We start from the raw sequence: 19,663 nt of genomic DNA on the forward strand, positions 1-19,663 counted from the left end.
CTGTGCAATAAATGAATTTCCCAATCCCATTCTTCCTGTCTCATGTGGATACACTTACACATTTTAATTAACAAGACTTATTTTTCCTCTGTGGCTGCCCTGCCTATTGACGGTTTCCTTTTCCATGGTTTGTTACCTTTGGTCAACAGTTGTCCGGAAGCAGATGATCTTCCTCCTGACGTATATTTCAGAAAGGCAAGAGTAGCCCAAGGTCATGTCACAGTGCTGGTGTCGTGCCCCTCATTTCATCTTAACACGTAGGCATTTATTCTCCATCATCACAAGAAGGGTGAGTCTAGGGATGGCTGGGTAGCTCAGTTGGTTAAATGTCTTGCCTTCTGTTCGGGTCATGATCCCAGGGTCCTGGGTTCAAATCCCACATTGAGTTCCTTGCTCAGTGGGGAGCCTGCTTCTCCCTCTGCCTGCCTCTCCCTGCTTGTGCTCGCTCTCTCGCTCTCTGACAAATAAATAAAAATTTTTTGAAGATTTTATTTATTTATTTGACAGAGAGGGACACAGCGAAAGAGGGAACACAAGCAGAGGGAGTGGGAGAAGCAGGCTTCCCACTGAGTAGGGAGCCCCAAGCGGGGCTCGATCTTTTTTTTTTTTTTTTTTTTTTTTTAATAGCCAGCAACTTTTTTTTCAATGTTACATATACTATTCTCAAGGCACATCTGATGATATATTTTATAACACAGTAGGTGATATCTTCAGGATCCCTCCCCTTTCTGAATTCCAAATGGAGGAACTGAAAGTGCAATGTAAAGACTGGCAATCCATATTCTATCTTTGGCAAGCTTGTACAAGCACTATTGTAAAATGTAATGTAAAAGAACTATAAACTAGGAACTTCTTCAGTTTATGAAACACCACTCAGGACTGCTGCTTCTTGAGTGTTTTCTTCTTTTAAGGTATTAATCTTTTCTTCTCCTGTTAATCATGACCAGAGCCGAAGTCAGACAACCAACGACCGAGCCACCCAGGCGTCCCAATAAATAAAATAAAAAAAAAAAAAAAAAAAAAAAAAAAAGAAGAAGAAGGTTGAGTAAAAGAAGATATTTTGAGAAAGCGACCACATTCTCGTAACTCTAATTACAGGATGTTGTTATAACTGTTCTATTTTATTATTGTTAATCTCTTACTCTACCTAACTTGTAAATTAAACTTTAACATAGGTATATACAGATATCCAAGTACTAAGCCCATAGTCAAAAAATACAGTATACCTAGTTACTGTCTGTGGTTTTAGGCATCTGAGAGAGGTCTCGGAACCTTCCCCGTGCGGATAAGGGGGACTACTGTACCTTTATCCCGTTACTTTACAGTGATGGTTGACTTTACAAGGAGTTCACAGCTTGTGGAATATGGGATCATGACACATTTGGTGGGGAATGGTGATTCTGCGGTCTGCAGTCATTCCAGATTTGCATCGGGAGAATGTAACTTTGATAGCCTGTGTGTTGTCTTTTTTTTTTTTTTAAGATTTTATTTATTTATTTGACAGAGATCACAAGTAGGCAGAGAGGCAGGCAGAAAGAGAGGAGGAAGCAGGCTCCCTGCTGAGCAGAAATCCCAATGTGGGGCTGGATCCCAGAGGCTTAACCCTCTGAGTCACCCAGGCGCCCAAGCCCATGTTGTCTTTTGGAGGGGGGAGGGCAGTGTGATTGCATTGAGTTGGACAACAGTTTACTGTAAGCAGCAAAAGTTTAGATAAGAATTTTTTTTTTTTTAGTTTTCTCTTTATTTATTTTTAAGTAACATCCACACCCAGTGTGGGACTCGAACTCACGGTTGCTAGGTCAAGAGTCACATGTTCTTCCGACGGAGCCAGCCAGGCGCCCCTAAATCCTGCTGCACTTGGAATCAGGAACTAATAATGCCGAAGATTCAGGGACTGGTTGGTCTATGCCCTTGTGGAGCTGGGGCATATTCTATTTTCCAAAGATGCCTGAAATGGTATCTCTCGTTCCATATGCTCCTTTTTTTTTTTTTTTTTTTAAGATTTTATTTATTCATTTAATGAGGGGTTCCATCCCAGGACCCTGGGATCATGACCTGAGCCAAAGGCAGATGTTTAACGACCGAGCCACCCAGGCGCCCCTCCATATGCTCTTCTAACAATCTGATCTCCACTCTCCCCAGGAAAGGGGGACCCTATGTCCATTCCTCTTTTGTATCTATGCCATGCCATGGCTGTGATTCTCCCATAGAGAGAACGTGGCAGAGTGTTATAGGACTCCCAAGATTAGGTAGAAAAGGCCACGCGGGGGCGCCTGGGGGGCTCAGTCGGTTAAGTGACTGCCTTCAGCTCAGTCATGATCCCAGGGTCCTGAGATCGAGTCCCACGTTGGACTCCTTGCTCAGCAGGGAGTCTGCTTCTCCCTCTGCCTGCTGTTCCCCCTGCTCATGCTCTCAATCTCTGGCAAATAAACAAATAAAATCTTGAAAAATAAAAAATAAAAGAAAAGGCCATGCAGCTTCTGCCTCGGTTACTGGGAGACTCTCCACTAAGCCATCAGCCACCCTACAAGCAGTCAGGCTGCCTTAGGCAGCCATGTTGCGGGGAACCCCAAGCTAGCTAGCATGGTGGCCACATGGAGAGGTCGGACCGCAGAGAGCCCTCCGTCCAGCCCTCACAGGCCCTGGCCCAGAACACCACCTGACTGTACCCTGAGCCCGTCCCCAGATCCTGGCCCTCAGTCTCCATGACGTTGGCGTCACCACTAAGTGTTGGCACGATTTGTTCCGAGCAACTGTGAGAGAGAAGAGCAGCCTCAGCCTGATGCTGGGGCGGCAGAGGCAACAAGGTGGCTGGTTGCTGTCCAGGGGTTATTGGGCCATCACTGTCATCTCATCGGACCAGTTCCATGGTGTGATGGGGGCCGGGCTACAGCGGGGCCGGCTGCCAGTGGATCCCTTCCCTTTCACGGCTTCCTTTCCCCTCTTGGATCTCTAACCGCTCCCGGGAATCTGTGAGAGATTGCACGTCCTCTCAGTGAATTCTCTTTCTGTCCCACGGTGGGGGCTTCCATGCTCCCTTGACGGTCGGAAACCTTTTCCTCTTCTTTTTAGTCGCAGCTCAGATGCCTTCTCCGGGAGGTCCTCCCTGACCTCCCGGGCTGGCTCAGCTGTCTACTCTGGGCTCCTGTGGCACCCCCCTCCCCCGTTTCTCCCCCACCCACCCCTCCAACCCTGCCCACTCTGGTGTCATCACAGTCCGTCTCCCACAGGACTGGGAGCCACCAGGGGGCAGTGATTACTGCTACATGTGCCTGGGGCTGGGCACAGCCTGGGCTCAGTGGGTGTGGACTGGTTTCAACTGAAGTGAAGGGAAGCTTGGGTCCCTCCAAGATTAGTGATGAGGTGGGGAGACACATCCTCAGTTTGATTTGGACTGGCAATCACTGGAACCCTTCTCCCAGAGTGGAATGGAGAGAAAAGCGGGATAAGAACACTGGGGCAAGATCAGGTACACGACTCTTAAAGAAATGTGGGGTCTTTTGGACTAGGGACTTTGTACTTGGATATCTAGATCTGGTTCCAGAAAATTCGTTTGCATTAGTGGGGAAAGAGAGATGGCTGCCTGATTCTCTGAAAACTTGGACTCTGGACTCTTGGGTCTGAGGGAAGAGGCTGGGAGCCTAGACTCCTGGATCCAGAAGAGCTGGGTCCCCCACTCACCCTTCTAGTCCCCTGGGTTAATGGGGGGCAGAGATCAGGCCTCAGGGACCCCCATTCCCAAGGTCAAGCTGCCCCCTGGTGACTGCTGAACTTTCTCCACACATCTGAGGACAACCAGGTTTGGCAGTTTATTATTCAGAAACCCCTTCCAGCCCCAGGGCTCCCTTTAACAGCACATTTGGGGCCCTGCGAGGCAGAAAGAGAGGTAGGTTAGATGGTATCCCAGCCCGGGTTGGGGGAAAGGCAGGGCCAGGCCCAGGGAGGGAACCTGGCTGGGGCTGCGGTGGCCTGGGCAGGGAATCACGGGCCTCCCAGGCACAGCCGGAGGGATGACTTTTCCCTTAGGTGTTTCTGCAGTGGAGAGAGTTTGAAGAGGGCTGTCGATTTCCTAGTGTTTCCCTTCTGCTCCCCCAATCCCGTCTTCCCGCACACCCAGGTGTCTTGGACCCCAGCTGCCTCTCCACTTACCCCGGGGCTTCCTCCCTGGCCTGAGGGCTGAAGGTGATTTGCCACGGAGCTAACTCCACAGTCTTAATTCTTGGAAAGGAAAGAGGGCCCTGAAGTCTGGGGAGGGCCAGAGGTGCCTGGAGGGAGGAGATTAAGAAATGTCACAGCTGAGCTACAACTGTCTTTTCATTTCATAGGTCCAGACAGTGATAACACTTTGGTGGCTGGGGGGAGGAGGAGGGAGGGACAGTACAACAGAAGTGTCCCTGGTCCATGTTGCTTTTTTCCCTAGGACTTCTGGCTTAAGTAGGAAGTTTTGTTTGTCCATCCATCTACGCATTCCTCCATCCGTCCGTCCGTCCGTCCGTCCACCCATCCATCCATCTTTCCTTTCTTCCGTCCATCTATTCATCCACCCACCCATGCTTTCATCCATCTATCTGTCCATCTTTCCATCCATCCGTCGACCCACCCGTCTATCCATCCATCCATCCATCCATCCATCCATCCATCCATCTCACAAATATTCTCAGAATCTACAGTGTGTCTGGCACTATTCTAGGTTCTGAAGAGAGAGCTATGAACCAGGCACACAAATCTCTGTCCTCATGAAACTGATGATCTACTGAGCACGAGGCTTACCATGAATAATCAGCTCACAGATAAGGAAAATATCCAGAGAGTGAGTAATCAGTGCACGATACCATGAGTAATCAGTGCACGGACAAGGAAACATCCAGAGAGTGTTAAATGTTCTTCAAGGAACTGAAACGGCATGGGGAGAGTGGGGGATGACTAGATGTAAGAGAGGCCATGGAAGACCTCTGGGAAGGGGGCGGGGAATTACACAGAAGGCTGAGAGTAAGAAAGATGTAGTCAGAGGTCCTGAGATGGGTGGTGGGCTTGCTAGCCCATTAGAAGGGGCAGGGGTTCACTGCTGCTGAAGAGGAGTTGGGGGGATGGTAAGCGGTCAGAGAGGTGGGGAGGGGTCAGATCCCCCACGCCTTGTGGGCTGCAGAGAGCATGTTGGCTTTTTCTTGGAGCCCTGGGGAGCAGCAGGCAGGGGCTTCTTAGAGGTCAGGGAGGGATGTGAATCCAGGTTACACTCAGTCTTGCTCATTTCAGCAGAACCTGGGGGTCCCATGTGAGGCTTATTGCTATTCTCTATGGAGACAGGATGGGAGAGGTCCCCAGGGGCCAGCAAGGTGCTGGGGTCCCACCGAATGACGGGCTTGCTGCCTAGAGGGGGGTTTCTCAGGTGGGGAACCGCAGTGTGGGAGTGGCCTACGCAGACCCCCAGGACATGGACACAGCCCCTTTTGCCCCATGCCCACAGCGGCCCAACCCCCGCCCCCACACGGCCGGGACTGGCATGGTGCCCATTTCACAGAGAGGAGCACAGAGGCCCACTGGAGTGGAGGACAGAGTCTGGAGTCTAGAGCCAGGGGCCTGGGGGCCAGTCCCAACTCTCTCTCTTGAGCTGGTGGCCTCCACATCGGGCTCTGCGTAAGAGGGATCAGAACAGTACCTGCCTCCCTGGGTTGTCATGACAATTAAATCAATAGGTCAAGAGCAGTGCCAGGCATAGAGCAAGTTCTGCATACGTTAACCATTTTCATTCTGGCGGTCACTTTGCTGGGCAGCGGCGCCCCCCCCCCCCCGCCCCCCAAGGACCACCTCTCTCTTGCTGTTTTGAAGAACAAAGGGGTAGGAGTTGACTAGGATTTGAATTGGGCAGGTTTGGGGAGCAGAGGAAAGGGCATGCCAGCGGAGGGCCTAGCCGAGGCAACAGTGCACCCCTGTGGCCCCCCTTGGCCCCCCATTTGGGCTGTGTCCCCCTCATTGTCCTCAGGGAGCCAGCTAAGTGCCTCCTAATGTTTCCATTTGCTTTTGGCTGCAGGTCTGGATCTGTTTTTAGCTTCCCTGGCTGGTGTCCCCGCCACCCCCCCTTCCTGCTGGCTCACTTGTTTGCTGCGGTCGAATCGTGTTCCCGGACTTCCTGAGCTGTTTGTTTGAAGACAGCCCTGTATTGATTGAATCTTGCGTGTGCTTGGCCTGAGACGCTAGCAGAGACGGGCCCCTCCCCAGCAGGCCAGGGGCTCGGAAAATCCTGGGGTAGGAAGTATGGGGTGGGGGAGAGAAAGAAGGCTGGGGCTTGCTTAGAAAATAAGCAGCTGATTTGAGGTTTCTCTAAGTGCCCCCCAAACACCAAATTCTCTTCGAGTGCAATCACCTCTCTGAGCCTTCTTCCTCTGGAAAGTGAAGAGGGGAACAGTTTTTGACTCCATGGGCTGCTGGGGACACCCAGTTCAAGGAATTTATTCAAAGTCTCTTCACTGAATACCCAGTGTGTGTCAGGTACTGTTCTAGACTCTGGAGACATACCAGAGAAGGCAGAGGCCTAAAGACTGTCCTCTGGCAGGTGGTGAAAAGAACTATGGAAATCAGCACAGGGGTTTTGGCGGGGGGTGGGGGGGTTCTTATTATCAGTAAAATAAGGTGGTCAGGGAAGGCCTCCCTGAGGAGGAGATGAGAAAGCAAGCCTGGGGAAAGGAGGTGTAGGCAGAAGGAACAGCTGGTGCAAAGGCCCTGGGGTAAGACATGACCGGGATGCTGGACGGAGAGTCAGGAAGCCAGTGAGGGATAACTAAGGACGAGAACAAGAGGGCGTAGAGGATCGTCCAGCACCTTGTCAATGGGCGCAAAGATGAGTGCTGGGCCTGGGGCCCCTGAGAGACCCCAGGCTGAGTAAGACCTGAGCTGCCCACCTCAGACCAGTGCCTGACTCACCACTTTCAGCTGGCCTTTAGCGGGAGACACACTCAGCTGAGGGGGCTGTGGGGGTGCTGAGGAAACCACCTAGGAGAGACAGAGGGTGAGGAGGGGACTGAAAGCTGCCATTGTCTGCCCCCCTACGTGTCCTTCTGCTCAGAGTCCCAGCATTCAGGCACTCTTCTGGCTTTGGAGATAGAATGGAGAAGGCAAAGTCCTAACCCTTAGGAGAGTTACAGCTGGAGAAAGAGCCCTGGATTCTTGGGGGAAGCAAAGGTCCAGCTTCTAGGACCCCAGAATCCTGTCGCCAGCTGCCTCCCCATTCAGATCCAGGAGTCTAGACTCCCAGTCCCCTCCTCAGACCTAGGAGGGAGGTCTTCAATCTCCTCCCCCCATGAGTCCAGTCCCCTCCTCCCTCAGACTCAGAAGTCTAGGCCCCCAGCCTCCTCCCTCAGACCCAGGAGTTCAGACCACAAGCCCCCTTATCCCTCAGACCTAGAAGTGAGGCCCCCAGCACTTCCTCCCTCAGACCCAGGAGTCCCTGGCCCCGCTCACCTGTCCCAGCTCCTCCTCCTCATCTTCCTGGTCACTGCTATCCCTCAGGTGCTCAGCAGTGGCCCTGGCTTCCGCTGGCTTCACTTGGAATTGGATACTCACGGCCTCTTGGCCCTTGATCTCTCTGCGGCAGAAGGGGCAGGTCTGGCTATCCGAGTGCTAGGAGTAGGGTGGGAAGGGCCTGGGTCAGGTTCTCCCTGTCCTCCACCATGTCCCTTGGGATCACAAGAGCCTACATCCCCAACAGTGATGTGCTGAGGAGAGATGGAGGGAGATGGAGAGAGAGGGAGAGGAGTCAGGAGGAGAGGAGCTGGGGGGGGAATATGGGGGGGAGGTGGTTGGGAGCAGGGTCAGGAGGGGCACGAGTGGGGAGCCCCGTGGAGCCAGGGTGTTGCGGGGTGAGGGGCTTAGCTGTCCACAGCAATGCTGTTGCCTAGAAGTGCCCAAGGTACTTGCCGGGGCCCCTATGAACTTTGGTGAGCCCCATAGAGACATCTGCCTCGCAGCCACCACTGGGGCCAGTGTTATGGCTCTTATGATCCAGGATACACCTCGGTGACAGCCACCCATGAGCTCCGAAGAACCAGATGATGACTCACAGGTCCTGGGGGTTACGTGGCCCCACAGCGAGGTCCTGGGTGTAGAGAGAGGGAAGGTGCACACACCCGGGGCTCTGCCTTTATTAAGGGATAAGTGGAGTGTCTAGGGATTCATCAGTTCACTCTTTGTTAGTGAATTTGAGGCATTAGAACGTGGGAAGAACAAAGCAGGGTCTTCCAGGGTCAGTCATCTGACCGGTTCCCCTGGGCTTTCTAAACGGGGTACTTCATGAGCTGGGTGGCCTGGTTCCTTATCGGATTTTGCTAGCAGCTGCGTCCTACAGCTGGCAATATGTGTATCCAACATGAAAGTCTTTGGAACGCATGCCTCAGCCATCAGATACTTGTCCAACACCTCCATTACCATCAAAAACCCAGGGCACCTGGGTGGCTCAGTTGGTTAAGCAACTGTCTTCAGCTCAGGTCATGATCCCGGAGTCCTGGGGTTGAGTCCCGCATATGGGGAGTCTGCTTCTCCCTTTGACCTTCTCCCCTCTTATGCTCTCTCTCTCTCAAATAAAGAAAATCTTAAAAAAATTAATGTCAGGTTCTATACTACCTAGGGGTCAAGAGCCCCAGCTTCCCAGGGGGCCTTTGCAGAGGGTTTTGTGGGCTTGGATCCTCACTATAGCCCTTGGGAGGTTGGCTACTGTTAGCCCCCTTCTCCAGGGGTGGAGCCCAAGGCTCCAAGGCTCAGAGAGGGGAAGCCACTGGCCCCAGATCGCCCAGCCAAGGAACAGGGAACAAGGAGCCCTTTCCACGGATAATAACGCAGCCGGAGAAGGAAGAGCGGAGGTTAGAGACACAGAGCAAGATGGAGACAGAGGCACAGAGAGAGCTGGGTTCCCATTCATCACTCCTGAGGGACCCTGAACACATCTCTGCTCTCCCTGGGCCTCAGTTTCCCCATATGATCCATAAGCATTGCCCTATGTCGGTGATCCTCCAGGAGGGACTTGTGCCGTAAAGTCGGGGGAGAATGGGCAGGATGGTAGGGCGGTCAGACGCACCTGCCAGGCGGCCAGACAGCGGCTACAGAGCAGGTGCCCACAGGGCTCGATTTTCACATCCTTGTTGCTCTCCGTGCAGATCTTACAGAGCTCGAACGTGGAGTCCATGGCCCAGTAGAGCTGCAGCTGCTCCTAGCAGGCGAGAAGACGGGGAGGATGGCAAGGGGCCTGTCAGCCATGGGGATCCAAGTCAGGCCACAGGAAGAAAGCCCCAAACTTTTGTGCCAGCCCTGAGCCCTCTGAAGTTCAAGGTCGTGTATTCAGCAGACTCCTCCTTGTACCTTGTTGTGGGCCTCTGTCTCTAGGGTGGTCTACACTCAGGGTTGCCAGATTTAGCAACTAAAAATATAGCACGCCCTGTTAAAGCTGATTTCTGGATAAATGAAGTGGAATTTTTTAAGATCTAAGTATATCCCAGATAGTGTGTGGGATATACTTATACCAAAAGGTTTCACTTGGCATTTCTCTCTCACCCATGGGGTGGCTGTAAAGACTAGAAGCTATACAGGGGCTGTCATCGGGGGAAGTTCAAGTGCATCAGCCATTCCAATAATCTCAGCAGTATCATTTCCTAGTTTAATCCCCGCAAAAACCCCTGGGGAGGAGGCAGGAGGAACCGTAGTTTCCAGAGAAGGAACAGAGGCAGAGACTAAGCGATTGAACCCAGCTCACATGGCCACTGCACCAGCACACATACCCAAGGCCTCTGGGATTCTAGGCCTGAGTCTGAGGGAGAGAATTCAGGAATTGAGGCACAGTGTGGGGGGTGAGGGATAGGGCAGGAAGCAGGGATGGGGCGGGGGGAGGCAGAGGGAGCGACCTCACCTCCGACACACGGATGTAGGGATGGGGTTTCGTCTGGTAGAGCTCAGTCAGGTCTGGGTTGTGGTTCTTCCCGTCTGGGTAGAGGTATCTGGGCAAAGGGAAGAGAGGGGGTACTAGGGACATCTAACATCCCCCACCCCAAGCAGCAAGGGCTCCCCGGACTCTGCCATAGGCCCACGGCCCCTGGATGAGCATCTCTCCCAAACCCATCATTGGCCTAGGAATCTCTTCCCTTCCCTCTCCTCCCATTGGGACTTTCCAGGGCAAGTGGTATCTCCTCGGATCCCAGGGCAGGGCCATATCCCCTCAGAGCCCCCCCAAAAGGCACATTAGACCTAAGTGTCCCAAGGTCTGGAAACACAAATCAGATCAACAGGAACCAGGAAACTGAGAAACCAGGAAACCCCAGTCTTCACCCTCCCAGGGAGCCCCCGTCCTTGAGTGTTCAACTCCAAATATAGGAGTATCTTAGGTCATGCATTGCTAGAGCAACCAGATCCTAGTCTTGGATTAGCAAATCAGAAGGACCCTTCTAGACTGTCTACACTCCTCACTTCACATATAGTTACGGAAGTTCACTGCAGGAAAGGTAACAGCTCAAGGCCACACAGCAGGGCCTGGAGGGCTGTGGGCAAGGTCTGAGAACTGGGCTGTGCACCCTCTGGGTCACTACTGTACCCTATAGCGGTGCCACGGGTCCCCTGAGCCTGGTGGTTTGCCTGGCCAGCCAGATAGAGCAGAACAGGTAGAGCTCTCCCACAAACACACTGTGTGCCCTGCGCTGGGCAACTCTACCTCCCTGCACTCAGTTTTCCTTTCTGTAAAATGGACATAATCATGTCCGGGGAGGAGGGGGCAGGGCAAAGATTGTTGACGGCCATAAAACGCTTCCTCCACACCTAAACACATCCAAAGAGAGAACTGCTATGATCAGCTTTAGACCCCACAAGCCACTTCACTGTATGGTAGAAAGTGCTTGGAGTCTCTTCGCCTCTCTCCTTGATCTGTCCATCTTTATAATGGGTAGTGGGATCGTGTGCTGGGCAGGATGGGGCAGAGGAACAGGTTAAGCCATATTGATGATGTTCATATTCATTTCATTTCTAGAATCTCTTTTCTCCAATGAAGTCTGACCTGGAACTCAAGACACTGTGGTGGGTGAAGGTCCGTATCTGAGCCCAGCCTCAAGTCCCAGCCCATGAGCTCAGTGGCTGTGTGACCCCGGCAAGTGGCTCTGTCTCTCTGTGCCTCACTTTTTCTTGTTTGTCAAGTCGGGATATACTAGTATAACCAATAGACCCTCATTATTCTTGGATTCCCTTTCTGCAGATGTGTCTCCCTGCTAACATCTGTCACCCTCAAATCCATAGTCATGGTACTCTTGTGATCACTCACCAACTGCACATCCTGTCAAAACCCTGCGTCACCTGATGCGTTTCCGGCTGAGGCTGGAGAAGGGGACACTCAGTCTTATCATTTCATTTCCTCACGCTATAAACGAGCATCCTTATCAGTGCATTTAGTGCCATGTTTTTTGCATTTTTATGCATTTTGTCAGTGATTTCGCTGTTTTAAATGTCCCTGAGACAGTGTTGGGAGTGCTGTCCAGTGTCCCTAAGCACAAGGCTGGGCTGCGCCTTATAGGGAATATACACGTGTCAGATGAGCTTTATTTAGACTTGACTTCACTGTCAAAGCACGGACTACACATAAAATAAGGTGTCTTTAGGCAGAAAAGCACATAAAGGTTGCTACTGATTACCAATAAGGTAGCAACTGGTTGACAAAAATGTGACCAGATAGGACGCCCGGCTGGCGCAGTCCGTAGAGCTTGGGACTCTAGATCTCGGGGTCATGAGTTAAAGCCCCACACTGGGTGTGCAGCCTACTTAAAAAAAAAAAAAAAATATGGGACCAGAATCTTGCAGGAAATTATACTTGTATATGCCCCATATGCCGTGGCTCAGTGTTCTATAAATCAGTGTTTGTGGGGACTTTACAGAACTACCATGAATAACAACAAAAGAGAACGGACTGCGTATCTATCTGTCTCACATCGTATCATTTAGGTACGCCTGGTAAGAAAGCTCTGGCTAAAGGTTCGGGGAGAGACTCACCTTTTCCCACTCCCCTCCGACCCAGGGCAGCTTCTGAAAGAGAAGCTGGGGGGCGGCCAAGGCTGGAAGTTGAAAAGACCTGTCCAGCTGTCTGCCCAGTTCTTTCTCCTGGTCTAGATTCTAGCACAGGGTGTGGGTATCTAGAAGCCAAAGATTTTCAGCAGAATTCCTAGGAACAGAGCCAGTGGGGTCGGCTCCCACACACTCCTTGCAGCCACTTGCTAGTGCCCATGGCCGCTTTCCATGAACCAGAAAAGGTGGCCCGGGGGCGCCTGGGTGGCTCAGCTGGTTAGGTTTCAGACACTTGATTTCAGCTCAGGTCATGACCTCAGGGTTGTGAGATCAAGGCCTGGGTCGGGCTCCAGGCTTAGTGTAGCGCCTGCTAAACTCTCTCTCTCTCTTCCTCTGCCCCTCCTCCTGCTTGCATGTGCCTGTAGTACTCGAGCTCTCTCTCTCTGCTTCTAAAATAAATAAAATCTTTAAAAAAAAAAAAAAAAAATAGCTCCAAGACCCTCGTCTGCCGCCTACTGGAACAACGCAGTATTGCAAACGTACAATGTCTGCCCTGCCACCTGGGCCCTGAGGGATCTTGGCAGTGCTCAACACAAGCTACTTTTCCAAGCGCATTCTGCTGACACCCTCCCCCTGCCAGATGGCGACTCACAAGCCTTCTTTTTGTCCATCCAGGAGTGCTCGGAACAGGGGTTTGTTGAGAGGGATGGTCTGCAGGATGCTGCCATCTGAGCTCACGTATCCAATGGCCCATTGACCCAGGCGAGTGCAGCTGGGTCGGAAGATGTAACTGGAGGAAGAGGTTGGTAGGACGGGGTCAGGGAGTGGTCACTGCTGTCCCACTGGGGACTTCCCAGCTGCCCATTCTGTTGGAGATCCAGGTGTCTAAGTCGTTGTCCTTTATAATCTAGCTTCCCACTTTTTCATCAATGAGCATTAAAATTCTTATCCTCCTCTATAGGGAATTACCTGCTGCTTTACCTGCTTGTCTCTTCCTCCTCCTTCACTGGGGCTCAGACAAGGTTGTTTTTATCTTGGCCAATCAGTGCCTTTTTTAGGACCCCTGACCATAGTAACCACAGAGATTTTTTTTTGCTAGAAGTATCAGGAGCAAGGTACCCTATTCCTACAGAGGTTGCTAAGCTGGTAGAGTGTACAGCTGGGGCTTCTATAAACTTTTTGCCACCATAAGGAGAGACCATGTCTGAGAATGAAGCAAACACAGAGGGAAGTAGACACAGGGAAGACACTGATCCCTGACAATAGCATTTGAGCACCTAGATCCAGCTGTGCCTGAAACCCCACACCTGGTCTTTTCAATCACGAGAATTTATCCATCCCTTTTCTTTTCCCTTTAAACCAGTATGAAGTGTAACCGGGAGAGTGCTAACATACTTGGCATTACTGGAGTCAGCCTTGCAAGACTCATGAATCTGACCTCCTATACCCTCAACATCCAGGTGTTCCAGGTAGCTCAGTCCCTCAATGCTTAGCCCTCTGGGAGGGCCCAACAGCTCAAGTTTCTTGGCTTGAAATCTTTTAAGGACTCAGGTATTTGGATCTCAGTCTCCTACTCCAGCAAGTGTGTGTGTGTGTGTGGGGTCATATAAAAATTTTTTTAAAAAAGATTTTATTTATTTATTTGACAGAGATCACAAGTAGGCAGAGAGGCAGGCAGAGAGAGAGTGGGGGGAAGCAGGCTTCCCGCCTAGCAGAGAGTCCAACATGGGGCCTGATCCCAGGACCCTGGGATCATGACCTGAGCCGAAGGCAGAGGCTTTAACACACTGAGCCACCCAGGCACCCCTTAAAAATTTTTTTTGACAGACGTACAATATGAGCTCTGACTCATCAGAAATGGATCTTATCCTGGGGCAGGGTTTCAGCCCCCCGGCCTCGGTATTGTTCCTTTAGCTGCTGGATTGTGGGAAGGTGTATTGTGAGAGTGTCAGAAGAATGCATGTCGAAAGGTGGTGCATGGTGAGCACTGCCCAAGATCATTAGGTTCCTGGGAGGTCCCAGGATGAGGCACTCAGCATCCTACCTCTCAGTGCTCAGCAGTCTGGGTTCTCAGGTTCTTCAGCCCTTCAGTTCTTACTCCCCAAAGGCTGGCTGGGCTCCCCCAACACCCTAGCCCAGGATCCAGACCCTGGAGCCCCCAGCAGCCTCCTCCTCCTACGGCCTAGCCCTTTTACCTGCCTGGCTTGTCTCTGCAGGTCTGCAGACGCTCTTGGACCTCATCATATGTGAGGAAGGCCATGTAGCCCGGGTGGTTGACTGCCAGGAGCTGCCAGTTCCTGAGGAGTGTTGGCCACGGCTGGAGTGGGGAGGCAAGTGGGTCAGGGAGGGGCCGAGGAAGCCGCCCACCTCTCATGCCTCCCGGGGTCTCAGTCTCCCTGCTTTCACCTGGGGCGGGCCTCAGGAATCTGATACAGAAGACCCCAGATCCTCCCTTTCCCAGGAACCACAGGTCTGGGATCCCAGCCCCTCTTTTCTCACCAACCTCTCCTTCCCCCAGGACCCAAGAGTCTGGGCTTCCAGCCTTGGCCTTTGCTGACCTGGAAGAGCCTGGTGAAGATGTCAAACTCGAAGATGGACACGTGGCCACTGCAGGTGAGGTTAATGGTGGAGCGCAAGGCCAGGGCCGTGGAGCCTGACTCCACTGGGTGGCAGGTGCACAAGAGTGACTCAAACTCAGCCCAGGGCAGCACACACCTGGATGGAGGGGGTGGGGTATGCAGCGGAGGAACCTGGATGGGAAGACCTCTGAGGAGGAGGTGGCTGGGGGCCTGGACTGCTGGGTCTGAGGGAGGAGGTGGCTGGGGGCTGGACTCCTGGGTCCCCTAGGGCAGGGACAGGAGGAGGCGCTGGAGCTAAGGGGCCCCGGGGACAGGTGCTAACTCACCGGGCTCCACAGTGCTCCCTCCAGAAGGCATGGGCCTGCGCCTTGGTGGGCTGGTAGGTGTGCCCACAGTACTCTCCCTTGGGGAAGAGTGCACCCAGTTCCGCGTGCATGTAACTGAAGATGAGGGCCAGCTTGGCCAGCTGTCGCCTGTGGGGATGGGCTCTGAGGACCTGGACTGGACTCCGGGCCTCCCACCGACACCTGCACCCACTATAGGAAAGACCCACAGGCACCAGGCCCCCAGACTCTGTAACCAAGAAGTCGATTCCAAGATGGCCTATGGCAGCGCCGACACCTCCTCTCTGTGAACCTCAGTTTCCTTACCCATGAAGAAAAGGGAGGCACTGCCCAGGATCCCAGTCATCCTCCAGCAAACAGACCCCAGCCTCCACCTGCCGCCCCCAGGGGTGCCTTATCAGAGGTGGAGCCCATGAGAGCCGAGGGCATTGGGAGCAGTCTGAGAGCAGGTTGCGCTGGGAACCTTCTTGGTTTTAGCAGCCCTGGGGCAGGGGTGGACCCCTGTGCCTTCTCCTGCCAGTGGCCTCCCTGGGGTATGGGTCAGGATGGGGGGGTGCAGAAAAGGGTAGCTCTGACATTTAGCTGCAGCATTTTGGGGAGGTTCCTTTATTCCCCCTTATGTCAGTTTCCCCAACTGTGACATGGGTATAAGTGCAGCCCCTGTCTCAGAGGGGCAGCAGAGAATGCCCAGCGTACCTGACGTGCAGCCAGCACTCAGTGCACATTCATTTTTTACTATTGGCTTTATTATTATTATTATTGTTATTTTTAAAGATTTTATTTAGGGATGCCTGGGTGGCTCAGTTGGTTAAGCATCTGCCTTCAGCTCAGGTCATGATCCCAGAGTCCTAGGATGGAGTCCCATGTGTGAGGCTTCCTGCTCAGCGGGGAGCCTGCTTCTCCCTCTTCTCCCTTCCTGTGCTCTATCTCTGTCTCTTTCTTTCAAATAAATAAAATAAATAAATAATCTGTTTTTCTTTTTTAAAAAGAGGGGTCTCTCCTCTTTAATAAAAAACATTAAAGATTTTATTTGTTTATTTCAGAGAGAGAGTGAGCATGAGAGAAAGACAGAGAGAAAGCACATGAGGAGGGGCAGAGGGAGAGGGAGAAGCAGGCTTCCCGCTGAGCAAGGAGCCAATGCAGGGCTCAATCTCAGGACCCTGGGATCATGACCTGAGCTGAAGACAGATGCTTAACTGACTGAGCCACCCAGGTGCCCCAGATTTTGGAAAAAGAAAATGTGAACTATCTTATTAATTATTGCTTTATACTGATTACAAGTTGAGATAATATTTTGGATAGTGTGAGTTGAGTAAAGGGAATGTTATCAAAACTCACTGCACCTGTTAAAAAATTTTTTTTCTTGGGGCCTCCGGCTGGTTCAATTGGTAGAGCAGGTGACTCCTGATCTTGGGGGTGTGAGTTCGAGCCCCATGTTGGGTGTAGAGATTTTTTTTTGAAATATTTTATTTATTTATTTGACAGAGATCACAAGTAGGCAGAGTCAGGCAGAGAGAGAGAGGAGAAAGCAGACTCCCTACAGATCAGAGAACCAGATGTGGGGCTCCATCCCAGGACTCTGGGATCATGACCTGAGCCAAAGGCAGAGGCTTTAACCTACTGAGCCACCCAGGTGCCCGGGGTGTAGAGATTATTTTAAAATAAAATCTTAAAAAAAAATCTTTCTGTAATATGTCTATTGGAAAATAAAAGATTATGTATGTGGGCTGCATTAGATTTTTAGTGGGGAGTGTTGTTCTAAAATCTTCTTCAGAGAGTTTCTAGAACCCTAGTAACTAGAACACTCAACTCAGATGCTCACTAAGCTCCTATGCTTCCTAGTTTCTAGAACAGTGATTCTCAGTGGAGTTATACCACCTTTCTAAGGAGTTTTGAGAAATTTACTTGACATAGCCATTATGATAGGGAGGCTAAATTGTGGGGGACAGTCCCCTGTAGCAAAATTTGCCCACATCCCACTCCACTTTCCAATGTCCCATCAGGCATCCATGAAAGTGGAGAATCTATTTTAAATGATCTAAACCTAAACCCAATTCCATTTTACAAAAGCGTTTTCTGCACATTTTAAATTATTTTTACAGAAATTCGATGATCCTCTGTAGGGAAGGGAGACTGGCTCAGTGACATAGGGATTCTCCCTAGAGGTGCCAATGTTTGACTAGCCCATTCTGCTTCCTAGAATAATTATAATCGTGTCCTGGCATTTTTTTAAAAAAAATTTTATTTATTTATTAGACAGAGATCACAGGTAGGCAGAGAGGCAGGCAGAGAGAGAGGAGGAAGCAGGCTCCCTGCCATGCCAAGCAGAGAGTCCAATGCGGGGCTCGATCCCAGGACCCTGGAATCATGACCCAAGCTGAAGGCAGAGGCTTAACCCATTGAGCCACCCATGTCCTGGCATTTTCATTGGAAACACAGATAACGTTACTATGAAGGACATTCTTTTTTTTTTTTTTTTTTTTTTTTTAATAATCTCTTATAATACAGTTTGGGTGTTATAGTGATTAAAAAAAAAGATTTATTTATTTATTTATTTGACAGAGAGAGAGAGAGAGAGATCACAAGTAGGCGGGGAGGCAGGCAGTGAGAGAGAGGAGGAAGCAGGCTCCCCACGGAACAGAGAGCCCTATGCGGGACTCGATCCCAGGACCCTGGGATCACGACCTGAGCTGAAGGCAGAGGCTTTAACCCACTGAACCACCCAGGCGCCACTTGGGTATTATAATAATTTTTTAAAAAATTATGCATAGTTTAACCTATGCATTTTTTAAAAAAATATTTATTTATTTTACAGAGAGAGAGAAAGAGGGAACACAAGCAGGGGGCATGGGAGAGGGAGAAGCAGTCTCCCCGCCAAGCAGGGAGACCGATGCAGGGCTCGATCCCAGGACCCGGGGATCATGACCTGAGCTGAAGGCAGACACTTAACCGACTGAGCCACCCAGGTGCCCCTAACCTATGCAGTTCATTTCAGGATGAATTTGAGGAGGCAAAAGTATTTGCCTGACAGGGTTGAGAGCAGCTGGTCCGGACCTTGTTTTGAGCTGGGCTCTAAAGCCCAGACCTCACCTGCTCCTGTCACTCAGCAGCGCCTTCCCCAGAGTTCAGAAGGGGGGGCGGGGGAGCTACAGATAAGCCCTGGGTCCTGAGCTAGGTGTTCCTCAGGAACCAAGACGGGGTGGGGGGTGGGGGCTGTGTGTCCCCACAGGCAGGGGCAGTGATGGAAGTGTCAGTCCATCCCTCCTCATGCAAGAAGCTCCCTGGGGACCCCACATTCCCAGGATGTATGTCTAGTTTTCTGGGAGAGTGGGGCGATGTGAAGCGGGCTGCTGGTTGGCCATGAAAGAGGAGAAATGGGGAACTGAGGGCATAGGTGTCCAAAGAAAGAAAAAACTGGGTTGTTCGGTTTTACAGGTTCTCAGGGAGCGGGGCTTGGGGCTTGGACTCCTGGGTCTGAGGGAGGAGGGGGCGGGGGGCCTGGACGCCTGGGTCTGACGGAGAAGGGGGCTGGGGGCCCGGACTCCTGATCCCATGTCTTCTCTGGGGCCAGGGCGGCTGCTCACCTGAGTCTGGAGCCCTCCCGGAAGAGCTCGTCGTTGGCAGTCCTCTCACCCCGGGGTGGCAGCAGTGCCGCCACCTGCCTGCTCTTGGCCTCCAGGTTGTGAAGGTGGACGATGAGAAAGTCCCTCGCACCACCGGGACCCTCGGGGCCGCCTCCGCCGGCCGCCCGCCGGGCGTGGGCCACCTGGCGCAGCAGCTGCACGATGCGGGGCAGCAGGTCTCGCAGCGAGGGGGGGCTGGAGGCAAGCCGGGGGTCCCCGCACTGCCCTTCCAGGCGCTGCAGCCGCCTCACCGCCCGGCCGAGCGCGCGGGCCTCTCCCGACGGCCACCCCCAGGGGTCTGCCGCGTCAGCCATGGGCCCCCGGGTTCCGGGGAAGGTAGGCCCGCGGCAGGCCAAGGTGCGGCCCCGCCCAGGGTGGGGGCGGGCCCCGGAGCCAAAGGTGAGGGGGCGGGCCCCGGAGAAGCGGGGAGGGGACACAGGTGCAGTGTCTCTGGAGGAGGCGGAGTCTGGGGGAATCTGGCACTTGAGTTCCTAGAGATGGGGTTCGAAGGTCTGATCCCCTAAAGAGAGCTGGATGGGGTGGCTGCGGTGGGTGGACATGGGAGAAGACTTCAATGGGTAGGAATTGTAGGTAGGACGCCTGGGCCCCTTCTGAGGCCGACTGGAGCCTGGGTCCCAAGGTTGCAGTGGAGGAGGGGCTGGGGGAGACCTGAGGCTTTGGGGGCGGGGGAAGGGCTGGGAGCTTAGCTATCCAAACCCTGCGGGGAGGTGGGGCTGGGACGGAGCACTCCTGGGGCTTTCGGTCCCAGGTTTGGATCTTCGGCTAGGGCGTAGGATTAAAGATCAGAGAGCTGAACTTTTTAGGAGTAAAGGTCGGGGAGATAGTGCGATTCCTTTGTCTCGGACAAGGAAAGCATAGAATGACCAGACTCCTTGGTCCCCTAGTAGCAGGGGTTGGGTGTCTGAGGGAGCAGGAGCTTGGCAACATAATTCCTGAGTCCCCACTTGAGGGGCCTGCGGGAAATCAGGCCAGAGTCGAGACGCCAAGATTTCCAGAGGAGGTGGGTCCCTCAGGAGATGAGGCGGGAAGATGGGGTTCAAGAATGCGGGGGTTGGGGCGCCTGGGTGGCTCAGTGGGT

At 52.5% G+C, this 19,663-nt stretch overlaps 1 protein-coding gene across 9 annotated transcripts; it reads right to left on the reverse strand.

Annotated features, from left to right (window-relative positions):
* Positions 1-676: 676 nt before the first annotated feature.
* Positions 677-18,949, reverse strand: CBLC (Cbl proto-oncogene C). 9 transcript variants are annotated; one of them, XM_059151999.1, is made up of 12 exons: positions 18,526-18,948; positions 14,924-15,133; positions 14,577-14,733; positions 14,214-14,335; positions 12,671-12,808; positions 9,890-9,977; positions 9,065-9,196; positions 7,456-7,614; positions 6,919-6,987; positions 6,093-6,238; positions 4,150-4,265; positions 677-930 (listed from the first exon to the last, which is right to left on the reverse strand). In XM_059151999.1, the coding sequence occupies exons 1-11, from the start codon at positions 18,876-18,878 to the stop codon at positions 4,199-4,201; spliced, it is 1,641 nt and encodes a 546-aa protein (XP_059007982.1). In that variant the 5' UTR covers positions 18,879-18,948; the 3' UTR covers positions 677-930; positions 4,150-4,198. The 9 variants fall into 9 exon arrangements, 8 of the variants coding, with proteins under 8 accessions (XP_059007982.1, XP_059007986.1, XP_059007981.1 ...); XM_059151998.1 differs by lacking the exon at positions 677-930 and adding an exon at positions 3,787-4,032; XM_059152002.1 differs by lacking the exon at positions 677-930 and adding an exon at positions 3,787-4,032 and having other exon boundaries at positions 14,924-15,070; positions 18,526-18,947.
* Between the last annotated feature and the right edge of the window lie 714 nt (positions 18,950-19,663).

The sequence above is a fragment of the Mustela lutreola genome, chromosome 16, assembly GCF_030435805.1.
Source record: "Mustela lutreola isolate mMusLut2 chromosome 16, mMusLut2.pri, whole genome shotgun sequence".
Classification (NCBI taxonomy): Eukaryota; Metazoa; Chordata; class Mammalia; order Carnivora; family Mustelidae; genus Mustela; species Mustela lutreola.